Source organism: Octodon degus, unplaced genomic scaffold (assembly GCF_000260255.1).
Source record: "Octodon degus isolate 3935 unplaced genomic scaffold, OctDeg1.0 scaffold00086, whole genome shotgun sequence".
Classification (NCBI taxonomy): domain Eukaryota; kingdom Metazoa; phylum Chordata; class Mammalia; order Rodentia; family Octodontidae; genus Octodon; species Octodon degus.
Window position 1 is genome coordinate 8904270 of NW_004524662.1, and position 12690 is coordinate 8916959.

Below are 12690 nucleotides of genomic sequence, written 5' to 3' on the forward strand. Positions count from 1 at the left end.
ACACACACACACACAAATAATAATAATGAAAAAGAATGTTGAGTGTTCAATAAAAAACTAGACTGAGGCCTGGTCTTGTATCTCCAAGGTCAAAGGAAGGCAGCTGTGCTCACCACTATACCAACGCACTCCTATGTCAAAGGGATAATATTTTTAGGTCACTCACCACTAGAGGGCACACGGTTTTTCTCAGTTAAAGAGGCTTCCAAATATGGACTGCGCAGGAAATTTTTTTAGTACCAAAAATCGAACTCAGGACCTTGGCTTGCCAGGAAGGCTGTAAATGAACTTTATTAACATGATGACATTTGTTATCAACGGTAACAGGTAAATGGCCATTTCTCCAGGATACTAAGTTGATGCAAACATATTGGTTCTGGACTGGGGCTAGGGCTCAGGCTGCGCTTGCCTGGCAAGCACAAGGTCTGTGTTTGATTCTGGGTACCAAAAAACAAAAACAAAAACTGTCTCTGGGGGCCAGGGAGATGGCCCAGTGGAATAAGCGCTTCCCTGGCAAGCGCAAGGGCCTGAGTTCAATTCCCGGTTCCGCAAAAATTAAAAAAAAAAAACAAAAAAAACCTGTTTCTGGACATCCATATATATATAAATATAAATGTATGGTATAATGCATATACAAGTTATACACTAAGTATATATTACATGTTAATAAACATCATAATTAATATCACTATTTTAGATTCAAGCCTGCTGTGTTCTCAAAGGACTTCTTTCTTATTTTCAGGCAACAGGCAGATTTTTGAAGTAAGAAGTTAATTTTCAAGTCAGCATGCCCCAGGGCACTGGCACAAAGCCCAGTGGGCTCCGGCCGGGCACTGCAGGCCCCAGGGCACCAAGCACACCTCACTGGTGTTGGGATCCTTCGGTTCCTTTGATTTAAAAGCCAGCAAAAGAAAGGAGAATTTATTCTGGTATGAGAGAAAATGAACACAAGCTAGGCTCTTTCTTTCTTTCTTTCTTTCTTTCTTTCTTTCTTTCTTTCTTTCTAGTACCAGGGAATGAACTCAGGCCCTTGCACTTGCCAGGCAGGTGCTTACACAGCTATCTCCCCAGCACCTTGGGCAGTTTCTTTACCCCCCCCCCCAACTTATCTGTCCTTAGGGCCTTCTGATAATGAAGGGACCTTTTTAAGATTTATACCTGGAGCCCTGATAATCTAGTCTCTGAGAAGACCAAGCATTTTCTATTGTATTATTTAAACTTTGAACAAACTTAATCACTTTTTTTTTTGTCTTCTTGAGACAGGGTCTTGCTATGCAGTTCAGGCTGTCCTTCAGCTCACTTTGTAGTCCAGGCTGGTCTCAAACTCTCAGTGATCCTCCTGCCTCAGCCTCCTGAGTGCTGGGATTACAGGTGTGTACCACCATGCCCAGCCAGATGTTTTATAGAAGTTAAATCAATATAAACTATTTTTATTAGCTACTATCACAGCATTGTCCTGTGTATTTCTTTTTGGTTTTGTTTTAAGGCTCAAAAAGAATCATTGGGGCTGGGGAGAAGGCTCAGTGGAATAAGCGCTTCCCTGGCAAGCACAAGGGCCTGAGTTCAATCCCCGGTTCTGCCAAAAAAAAAAAAAAAAGAATCATCTTTTGTAAACAAGGGTGGGGTGAGGGTTCCAGCTGCCTGGGCACTGCTGCTGGAGATCTGGTAGGTTCCCCTGGGTGGCTTCCCTGCTCAGTGACACTTACCTCATTGGAACTACAGTTGCCCTCCCATGCCCTGGAGGTCACTATTGAAAAAGGATACATCTAGTTCACTCTGGAAGAGAGAAAAGGAGAGCACAGGTAAGGAGAGACCTGTGGGAGGGGCTCTGCAGAGACGCCCACTGCTATGCCCTGCCCCAGAAGGGGAAGCAGAAGCCCTGAATGAGGGATAGTGCTCTTCCCTTCCTTTCTGTTGATACGTATTTTCAAGGAAAACACATTTAGAATATGAAAACGTCATAGTGGCAAAAAATAGCAGAAATGAGTTCATCTGTGTGTGAATGGCCCTCAGTTTCTCAGGCGCAGTGTGGAAACCCTCCTGTCTCTGCTTCAACTGCAGCAGGCCTAATGTCTCCGGAAGCTGGCTCCTTTGAGGCTGACTTGGCTTTTGGTTTTGAACATGTTGTACTGAGATGCTTCTCTCGGTCCAGAGAGCATGACAGTGATCTCCAAATTGAAATTTTGGAAACAAAGATAAAAATGAATAGTTTCCAAATATTTACTTTTATTTTTTAAATATTTTTTTCTATCAGATTTTCGTGGTACATTTTAGATATACGTAAGGATCACATTCATCATAGGGAATTTGTACCTGTACAAAATGTCTTAATTCTTTTCTTTTTCCATTCCCCACCCCTCCCTTCAGCCCCTCCTCCCCTCCCCATTTGCAAAGGCTTTGTTTCTACTTTTTCCTTCTTTTCTGCTATAAATGTATGCTGATAATGCTATTTTTCTACAATAGGAAAAATAGAGGCAAGTTTTTTTTACTTTTCCTTGCTTTCCTTTCCCCCCAGCTCCCTTGTTCCCCTTTCCACTTGAACATTTTCCCCCTATTTTACAATATCTAATAGATTCTTTGGTCTTTATTTTCACTTTTGGTTTCTCATACCAGAGAAGCAATGTGGCGTGTGGTCACAGGATGTTGCCATTCACCTAGGAGTGTCTCAAGCCTACTGTTCTTTCCTAGCCCCAGACATACAACCGACAAACCTAGCTGAGCTCTTTGACAGTCGCCCGTAACCTGGCACTCAGGAGGCTGAGGCATGAAGATTGCAGGAAATTCAGTCAGCCTGGGCTACGTAGTAAGTTCAAGGCCAGGCGGAACTACACAGTGAGGCCATCTCAGAAATAAATTAATTTTAAAAAAAGAAAGAAACTCACAAACTCAGAGGAGAGGTTGAAGGGAGGGGAGGGGAATGGGAAAAAAAAAAAAGAATTAAGACATTTTGTACAGGTACAAATTCTCTATGATGAATGTGATCCTTACATCTAAAATGTACCACAAAAATCTGATAGAAAAAAATATTTTAAAAAATAAAAGTAAATGTTTGGGAGCTACTCATTTTTATCTTTGTTTCCAAACTTAAATATAAAGCTCAGCTGCGCAGGCACTCTCGGGGAGTGCAACGACGCGCTCATCTCCTCACCCAGGGCTCCTCCCTCGCATCTGCTTTTGGCTATGGTCTGATTCTGCACCAGGTCATCCTTTGACCTTTCTTTTTCTTTTCTTTTCTTTTTTTTTTTTTTTTTTTGCGGAACTGGGGATTGAACTCAGGCCCTTGCACTTGCCAGAGAAGTGCTTATTCCACTGAGCCATCTCCCCGGCCCCCAGGTCATCCTTCGGACAGTCAAGGCCTGCAGAATCACCTCGTTTAAATTAGATTCTAAGCTTTACTGCTGTGGTGTATGTGGTCACTGACTACCCAAAATTATAGCAATAATTCAGCAATGTGCTAGTTATGTTTAGATACTGAATGTAATAATTAAACAAAAAAACCTTAGCAATTATAGTGGTCATATTCACTTTTTATTCCCCTGGGTTTAAAACATTATTATTTTGGGAAAGCATATCCTTCTTGGTGGGTGTCACTTCGAAGTGGCTAATTGTGGCCAGCTCTGAACCGCAGAGCCTGACCTGCAACTAGGTTACCTTCCCGTGAGAGTGCTCACCATAGCAGGAGCCACAGCTATGCGCTCGACATGGGAACCACCAGCCTGATGCAGTGATTTTTTTTTCTTTTTCTTTCTTTTTTTTTTTTTTTTTTGGTCTTTTTGAGAGAGGGTCTCACTGGGCAGTTCAGGCTGGCCTTGAGCTCACAGAGATCCTCCTCCCTCAGCCTCTCATGTGCTTGTGTTACAGGTGTGCACCACCACACCCAGCTCAGTGATTTATTTATTTTTTAAAATTTATGTATTTGGTACAGGGTCTCACTATGCTGCGTGGACTCATAGTGATCCTTCTGTTTTCAGCCTCTCCAGCGCTGCGATTACAGGTGTGTGCCACCATGCCTGGACTCGCTGGCTGGAACAGCGCACCCTGGATGGGGCCCATGTGGCATGTGCCAGGGATGGAACCACAGTCCTGGTGCTTGCCTAAGCAGGTGCTTAGTTCACTGAGCTATCTCTCTGGCCCTTAGTTTTAATTAGTCACAGTTAAATAAAACTTCAAAGTAAATCCCTCAGTTACACTAACCACATTTCAAGTGCTCAACCGCACATGACTAGCCCTACTAGCAGGGCATTTTCACCCCTGTAGAAAGCTCTGTGGACAGTCCTGGGGCTTTCTCCAACCAACAGCACAGAGCTAAGTAAAAGACATCAGTCAGGAAAGACCTCATAATTGCATAATCCTACTTATCTGAAATGTCTAAAACAGGCCACTGATAGAGACAGGAAGTAGATTAGGGGTTGCCTCGGGCTGGGGTAGGTGGACAGGGATAACTGGGGGAAACGCCAATGGATATTATGTTTACTGAAATCTCTTCATTATGGGGATGGCCGCACAATTCTGTGTCGATACTAAAAGCTACGGCTTTGAGTTAGTGAACTGTATAGTATGTAAATTATTTTCAATATGTTGCAGGCAGCCGAGTTAGATAGAAATATTATAGGCAGTTAGACAGGGTCAGGCCCTCAAGGAGACAAGATGGAAGACAAGGAGACTCTGCAACTTGGAAGAGACAGACACTCCCATATGGGCCACACCTCAAGACCAAGACAAAAAGAGGAAGCACAGCAACATACTTCCCTAGGGATGGGCATTAGGGATTGATATCCTAAATAGTATCAATCAACTTGAAAGAGCCCAAATGAGTCACTAGCCCAACCCCCAACAGGAAGAGACCCTATTCTGTATTCGTGTCCGCTTGCTACGTGACTCCCTTTCCCATTTGATACTGGATATAATCAATTTTACCTGAGCAATGGTGCTTGTAATCTCTTTGGTTGACCATAGTTTTGTCCCACCTCATGCCCAACTAAGCAAGTTCCCATGTCCTCTCCACCACCTTAGACCTGCCTCACTTCAAGGTTTTCCTCTATAAAAGTCCCTGCAAGAGACAACTTCCTGGGGGGAACTACCTGCTCGGGCCCCCCTCCTGTCCCTCTCTCGGGACAGGAGCTTTCTTTCTCTCAATAAATATATTCTGCTCATAACCTCCATTTGTTCCTAAAATTCATTCTTCGGTTTTAGAGAACACGAACTTGTGCAGGTCAGGTCCAGAGATCGTTTTTCCCTATGTCATTTGGAGGTTCCCTATATTGTTTGGAGGTCACCCACCAGAGACCAGTTTTTCTCCCTGTATCAAATATATCTATTATATAAAGAATAATTTAAAATGGACTCATGGATTCATCTTTTTGTGACAGGGTCTTGCTATGTAGTTGAGGTTGGCCTTGAGCTCACTTTGTAGCCCCAGCTACCCTCAAACTTGCAATGATCCTCCTGCTTCAGCCTCCTGAGTGCTGGGATTCCAAGCATGTGCCACCACATCTGGCTATGGATTCCTATAGAGGAGTTAATTTTTCACCCTCAAAATGAGGGTTTAGATGGAAATGATAAAGTGAAAGGGTGGGGCCAGTGGTATAAGTGCCTGCCAGGCAAGCACAAGGTCCTGAGTTCAATCCTTGTTACCAAAATAAATAAATAAATAAATAAATAAATAAATAAAGTAAAAGGGCTCAAGTGTCTTACTAGGGAAAGCAAAGTGAAGAAAAGAGAAATGATCAGGAGCAAAATTTTGTAACTGAGAAGTATCTACGTTTTTGAGAGACAGTTCTTCAGAAAGAGCTAACACATGCTTATAATTGTCTGGATGAACCAGAAGGAAAAATAAGGGAAATCTGGCATCATTTGAATTTCGACTTTCACATGTTAAATCTCTGTACTAACACATCATCTTGATATATACTTATAAAGTGATTCAGTTTCTAGAAAAGCAGGCTGGGGCAGAAAACCGAATTAGTCATTAGACTTACCACTCGGCTGAAGTAGGCATCTAAAACTTCCACAAAATTATGGATGAATTCATAAATGGCCATCTCATTCTGAAATAAAAGTGGAACTGTGAGATTATTGTTAGCATGGTGGCTGAGCGTGGTGGGACAAACCTGCAATCCCAGCCATCTGGAGCGAGAAGGCAGGAGAATGGCAAGTTTGAGGCAGCCTAGGCAACTATCTACTTTCCAAGGCTCTGTCTCAAGAGAAAAAAAGGACCAGGGTGATATGGCATAGTGCAGAGATCCTGGGTTCAATCTTCAGTTTTTTTTTTTTTTTTCAGAACCGGGGATTGAACTCAGGCCCTTGCGCTTGCCAGGGAAGCACTTATTCCACTGAGCCATCTCCCCGGCCCCTGTTTTTTTTTTTTTTTTTTTTGCGGAACTGGGGGTTGAACTCAGATCCTTGAGTTTGCCAGTCAAGCGCTTATTCTACTGAGCCATCTCCCCAGCCCCAATCCTCAGTATTATTTTAAAAATATTTTTATTGAGAAACAATTAGCAATAAGACAGTTTCACAACCCATTACTAGTACATTTTCAATAATTAATACATTGCATATTGTTGGCATAGTGGTTATTCATTGTACAAGATGCATACCTGATATCCTGTCTCATCAATCCCCAATATTGGGAAAGAAAGAAAAACAAAATTAGCATGGCCTTCACATACATCAGACACAGAAATTTGCCCAGTTGGCTACTAGGTTTTAGAGCATGTGCCTTAGCAAAGAGTAATGTGAGCAGGCCAGCTTTCGCCTGACAAGTATCCAGAACAGAGAGCCATTGCTGGCTTATTTAAAAGATGCTTATTAAGGCCGGCCAGCCAGCTCAACAGACTAAAGTGCCTGCTTAGGCAGAGCGCAGTGGCCGGGGTTCGATTCCTGGGCCTGCCTTGCCGTGCCCCCCGCCCCCCAGGACGTGCTGAAACAGGTGATTGAGACTGTTGTGGTGGTGCGCATCTGTAATCCCAGCACTTGGGAGGCTGAAAACAGGAGAATCAACTACAAGTCCGATCTACATAGTGAGACCCTGTAGACCCTGTGCTAAATACATTAAAAAAATAATAAATTGGTAAAAGATGCTTATTTAGCTGGTTGTGGTGGCACATGCCTATAATCACAGCTGCTTGAAAGGCTGAGGTAGCCTGAGCAATTTAGTAACTTGTTGAGACCTTACCTCAAAATAAAAATTAAAAGAAGTCTGGGTATGGTAGCACATGCCAGTAATCCCAGCATTCTGGGAGAATGAGTTTGAGACCAACCTAGGCAACACAGTGAGATGCACTTTGTAAAAAACAAAAAACCTCAGCCAGGTGTTGTGGTGCTTGCCTGTAATCCCAACACCAGTAAGGCTGAGGCAGGAGAATGGCTCCAAATTTGAGGTAAGCCTGGACTACACAGTGTTTACAGCCAGCTGGAACTACATACACTTAAAAAAAAAGATCAGCTTGGTGTGGTTCCACAGGCCTCTAATCTCAGCCATTCAGGAGTCCAGGCAACACAGCAAGATCAAAAAGAAAAAAGAAAATAAGAGAGAGAGAAAAATAAAGAAAAAAAAAGGTAAAAGGCTTGAGATGCCATGTGTCAGCCCCTAGATTTAATCCTCAATACTGAACAAAAGCCACAGTAATTCTCAGGGAGATATGTAGGTGAAGGAATAAAAATCCGAGCTAGCCCTAATTTCCTAATTTCCCTCTATTTCCCATGGGCCCTTCTAATATCTTACCTCCGTGTCATTAACTCCTACCACAATAAAGAGGGCCGCATACTGCCGATAGACCAGCTTGAAATCCTTATATTCAATGAAAGAACACTAGAGAAAACAGAGAGGTGTTAATGTCCTTTGGGACAAGAGTTTTTTCCCACAATGGCATGCAGAATTTCCAGGTTCTGGTTTGAGTGCCTGCCCCACAGTTCTAGAAATCTACAACAGTGGGATATTACATAACCCTTGAAGGCCTTCTCACAGCTTTGGGGGGCTCGCTGGAAGCACCCCGCGGGGCTGAAGAAGGGCTCTGGCGAGACGTGTGAGCGAGCCTTCCCATTCAACTCCACCCTGCTTCTCCCCTGCTCAGTGTGTAACTAACCCAGCAGGTAAAGCTAATGAAAATCAGTGTTTAGACCACCTCGCAGGGGAAGCTACCGGGAACGCCATAGATTCTCTTCTTTCCACCTCTTCAGGGCCTCTTGGGAAGCGATTTGATATGCTTAGTTGTGTACTATTTAAATAGTCACTGAGAAGACAAATACAGTGAAAACAGCACTGTGTGTGATATACCACATATTTTTCCTTTTCCTAGACACACGATGAGTCAATATGGATTCTTTTATGAATTATTAAAAAGTGGCCTTTGTGTGGTGGATGCTAGACAACATTTCCCACTGTAAACACAGCTTCATATGCATTAATAACTAGTTTACGGGCCCGAGTTGTGGATGAAACAACTCCCTTTCTCCAAGAGCCACGGCCGTGTGAACACTGGGAATTAGATAGGAGGCTGAGGTTGTTCCTCTTCTGGACCCTGTCAGGGAGGTGGACTGAACATGACTGAGTACATTTCACTCACACCTTCTGTCCTGGGAGATGTTACGGTTGGATACCTGGATACACGTGCCCTTGAAGCTGCAAGCTTTTTGTTTCATTTTGTAGTCATCACAGTTGAACCCAAAGCCTTCACACTGAGCTGTAGACCTAGTCTTTTTATTTTGTGTCGTGAAACAGAGTCCCACTAAGTTGCCTCGACTGGGCTCAACCTCATGATCCTCCTGGCTCAGCCTCCCAGAACACAGAGACTAAAGACATGTGTTATCACACCCAGTGGAAGCTGGAAATTTTCATTATGGAAATTCCTCCATAAGAAAGCCACTTGATAATATAGCATGGAGGGATGTGAGGCTTGTACTTAAGCTCAAAATAAAGGTAATACAGGGCCAGCAAGATAGTCTAGTGGGCTAAGTGCCTGCTTAGGCAAGCACAGTGCCCTGGGTTTGATCCCTGGCACCACATGCCACACCAGCCCTACCCTGGGGCCCTAGAGCAAGAACACCAGGTATGGTGGCGCACACCTATAATCCCAGAGCTGGGGAGGCTGAAAACAGGAGGATCACTTCCTCTAAGCTGCATAGTGAGACCCTATTCCAAATACATTAAAAAAACAAAAACAAAAACAAAAAAACCCCAGGAATAAAAGTAATAAGTGTAAGACCTCTAGACCTCAAGGCTCATGGTAGAACCAATGTGACTTCTGCTTAGTTGGATTTTTCAACTCATTTGAAAGAACTATAGGACATTTTTTCTTTTTTGCTTCTCTAGCACTGGAGGTTGAAGCCAATTCTTTTTAAGTTTCCTAAAATTTTGCAACATGGTCTTGTTAAGTTGCCCAGGTATCACAAATCTGTGATCCTCCTGCCTCAGCCTCCCTCAGGGCTGGTATTAAAGGTGTATGTCATTGCTGGGTATGGTCTATGGGCCTATAATTCCAGCACTTGGGAGACTGAAGCATGGGGATCACTGTAATTTAGAGACCAGCCTGGGCTACAATTGAGCTCAAGGTCAGCCTGAACTGCATAGTGAGACCCTGTCTCAAAAAAAAGGTGTGTGCCATTGCACCCAGCTAAGGGACATTTTTCAAAGTCTTTTAGGAGTTTTTGATGTTCAGAAATGAGCATCAAAGTACCTTCACCGATAAAATAAACAGTAAGCCAATACAATAATTTAGTGCCTCACTATGTCAAAGGACCAGTGGGTTTCTTTTAAGTTATAAAATCATTTCGAATGCTTCAAAAACTTCTAACAGTTTATTCAGTCCAAACCTTGTATTTCAAGCTGGACACAGTGGTGAAAGCCTGCAATCCTAACTATTTTGGAGGCTAGGGCAGAAGGATCTCAAAAGTTTGAGACCAGCCTGGTAACTTGTGAGATCCTGTCTCAACATACAATTTACTTTTTTTTTTCAGAACCAGGGTTTGAACTCATGCCCTTGTGCTTGCCAGTGAAGCACTTATTATACTGAGCCATCTCCCCAGCCCCTCAACATACAATTTAGAAACAAGTAGAGATGTAGCTCAGTGGCAGAGAATTTTCCTAGTCTGTGGGAGGCCCTGAAGTTTGGGATTCAATACTGAAAAAAAAAAAAAAAAAAAAAAAAGGTTTGCATTTCAGTGAAAATGATGTTCAGTGTTACAGCGACTCTATTCTATACACAGATTCACACAGCAAAGCTTGGCTGTTTACCTTAAAGCACATAGCTGTTCAGTCTTCTACACCGTTTCCATTCAGAGAAATGCACCATAAATGACCAAAATAGTAATACAAAGAGGAACTCTGAGATGTTCAAATTAGAAAATAACTTTTTTTTTTTTTTTTTTTTTTGAGGTAGGGTCTCGCTATGTCATTTTGGATGGCCTTGAACTCTGTAGCCCTGGCTGACCTCCAACTTGCAGCAATCCTCCTGCCTCAGCCTCCTCAGTGCTGGGATTACAGGTATGTGCCACACCATGCCTGGCTAGAAAATGATTTTAAAAGCCAAGGGAAACGCATTTGCACCATGTAACTTCTGAGCTCTTGCAACAGCGTCTGACATGGCAGTCTTCCTACATGTGCAGGGAGATGAGAACAGAGGAAACAGATGGGTGATTGGAACAAGGCTTCAGATGTTGCTTCAGTTGTTGAGCTCCAACAGATTGACATGGGAGACCTGGACTAACTAGTTCTCTGAAGTTCTTTGTAAAAAGCTGTTCAGCTTAAAAAATACTACTTATGGGCTGGGGTAGAGAAGTGGTGGGAGAGTGTATTTAGCATGTGCAAGGCTCTGAATTTGATGCCAAAATTAACACCCATAAAAATTCTATTTATTTCTTTTGTACCAGAAATTGAACTCAGGACACTGTGCTTGCCAGGCAGACACTGTACCACCGAACTATCTCCCCAGCCCTCAAAATTCTATCTATTATTTTAATGATTTTATTTAGCCTTTTTAAAAAAATTTATTTTATTATTATTTTTTTAGCCTTCATATTTTGGAAGGAGGATTTAGCTTAGTGGCTGAGAGCCTGCTGAGTATATACTCAGGGCTCTAGGTTCAATACCTAAGGCCAGGGCTGGGGAGATGGCTCAGCAGAATAAGCGCTTTCCTGGTAAGCACAAGGGCCTGAGTTCAATACCCTGTTCCGCCAAACAAAACAACAAACCTAAGGCCACAAAAGAATGAAGAAACTTTGGCAGGATGGACAGATCTGTTGTTTTATATGATTTTTAAAAATGTATTTGGAGGGATGGGGAGATAGCTCAGTAGAATAAGCACTTGCCTGGCAAGTGTAAGGGCTTGAGTTCAATCCCTGGTTCCACAAAAAATAAAAAAAATAAAATGTGTTTGGTCCAGAGGGACTTGCAGTGATCTTCCTGTTTTCAGCCTTCCTAGTGCTGGATTACAGGTATGTGCCACGACTCGCAGTGTGGGCCAGCACAGGGGGATCGAACCCCAGTCCCTGTGCTTGCCTAGTAGGCACTTAGTCCACTGAGCTATCTCGCTGGCCCTATTTTGTATGACTTTTTAACTTACGTTTTTCCTCATCTACATGATAAAATAAAACAAATTCATATCAAGTTCGCTTTTTTAAACTCCTAGTTCTAGCACTATATCAGTGTATATTTACAAAAATGATAATCAAGATAAAAATACTACTCCCAAATGGGAATCATATTATTATCCTCTAGCACAAATGATATTATTATCCTTGAGCATTCACCTTCGAACCGGTCATTTGACTTTCAGTTTTTGGCTTACAGAAAGCCACCTGCTTCAGGCACTCCTAAGAGTTCCAAGGGCTGAATTCATATGAACAAAAAAAGATTATGTTTACTAGCAGGAGTAAATTTAGCTACCACTTCGATGGTGTACTGAGACAAATATACTGACCTAAGTAAGAACCCAAGACTTTCTCTGCTTTTCTTGTTTTCATTCTCTTCTGGGGATATAAAGAGAGACAGGCTTCCTTTGGTTTTCATTCCTTATTTTCCCTAATAACTGCTGAAGGAAGATAGTCCAGAGAAAATGACGGCCCTTGCGACTCAGTAATGACACACCTGTCTGGGCTGAGCTGACTGCAGAGATGAAAGAGAACTTACTTGTTCTCTTGGAACTTACTTGTTCTCTTGGAAACTTACTTGTTCACTGGATCGAGACAGGCAGGTCTTTATGACCTCTGTTTCCAGCAGTGTACGCTTGTTCATGTCCACATGTTCATAGTACTTGGAAAGTCGGGTCTGTCCTTGTTTATTCACCATAAGGAAGAATTTTATCATTTTTTTTTTCCTGGCCAGTGCTTTCCCAAATATAGTTCAAAAGTTATGGCTCTATCTGGAACGTACAAGAAAAAAGAACAGTAAGCCAAGATTAAGTTTCTCAACATACTGAGTCTGTTCTATAGATGGATCAGAAGAAAATATAACCTGCTAACATCAGTTTTCACTGCAATGCCTAGCTAAATAATAAGTAACAACCAAACATAAATGTCTGTTAGTTATCTTCAAAACCATTTGTGAACAACAGGCATTCTGCTCATATTCATTGAATTTTATTCATCTGCGTTGTTGAACAACTATGTGCCAAGCACCAGAGTATGGAGATGAAAAAGCGATGATTTTCTGGGCTGGGGAGATAGCTCAGTAGAATAAGCATTTGCCTGGCAAGC

The 12690-nt window shown here is 42.5% G+C and overlaps 1 protein-coding gene across 6 annotated transcripts in view; it reads right to left on the reverse strand.

Annotated features, from left to right (window-relative positions):
• Nucleotides 1–1699: 1699 nt before the first annotated feature.
• The window catches only part of Ap4s1 (adaptor related protein complex 4 sigma 1 subunit), a 38027-nt gene continuing 27036 nt past the window's right edge, over nucleotides 1700–12690 (reverse strand). For 4 of the 6 annotated variants that reach the window (XM_023721817.1, XM_023721816.1, XM_004637122.2 and 1 more), the window contains 4 exons: nucleotides 12164–12356; nucleotides 7724–7810; nucleotides 5979–6047; nucleotides 1707–1776 (listed from right to left, as the gene is read on the reverse strand). In XM_023721817.1, coding sequence (XP_023577585.1) covers nucleotides 1717–1776; nucleotides 5979–6047; nucleotides 7724–7810; nucleotides 12164–12301 — 354 coding nt within the window. In that variant the 5' untranslated portion in view covers nucleotides 12302–12356 and the 3' untranslated portion in view covers nucleotides 1707–1716. Of the gene's footprint in view, nucleotides 1777–5978; nucleotides 6048–7723; nucleotides 7811–12163; nucleotides 12357–12690 lie in introns of all 6 variants that reach the window. The other 2 variants (XM_023721815.1, XM_023721819.1) reach the window with 2 other exon arrangements.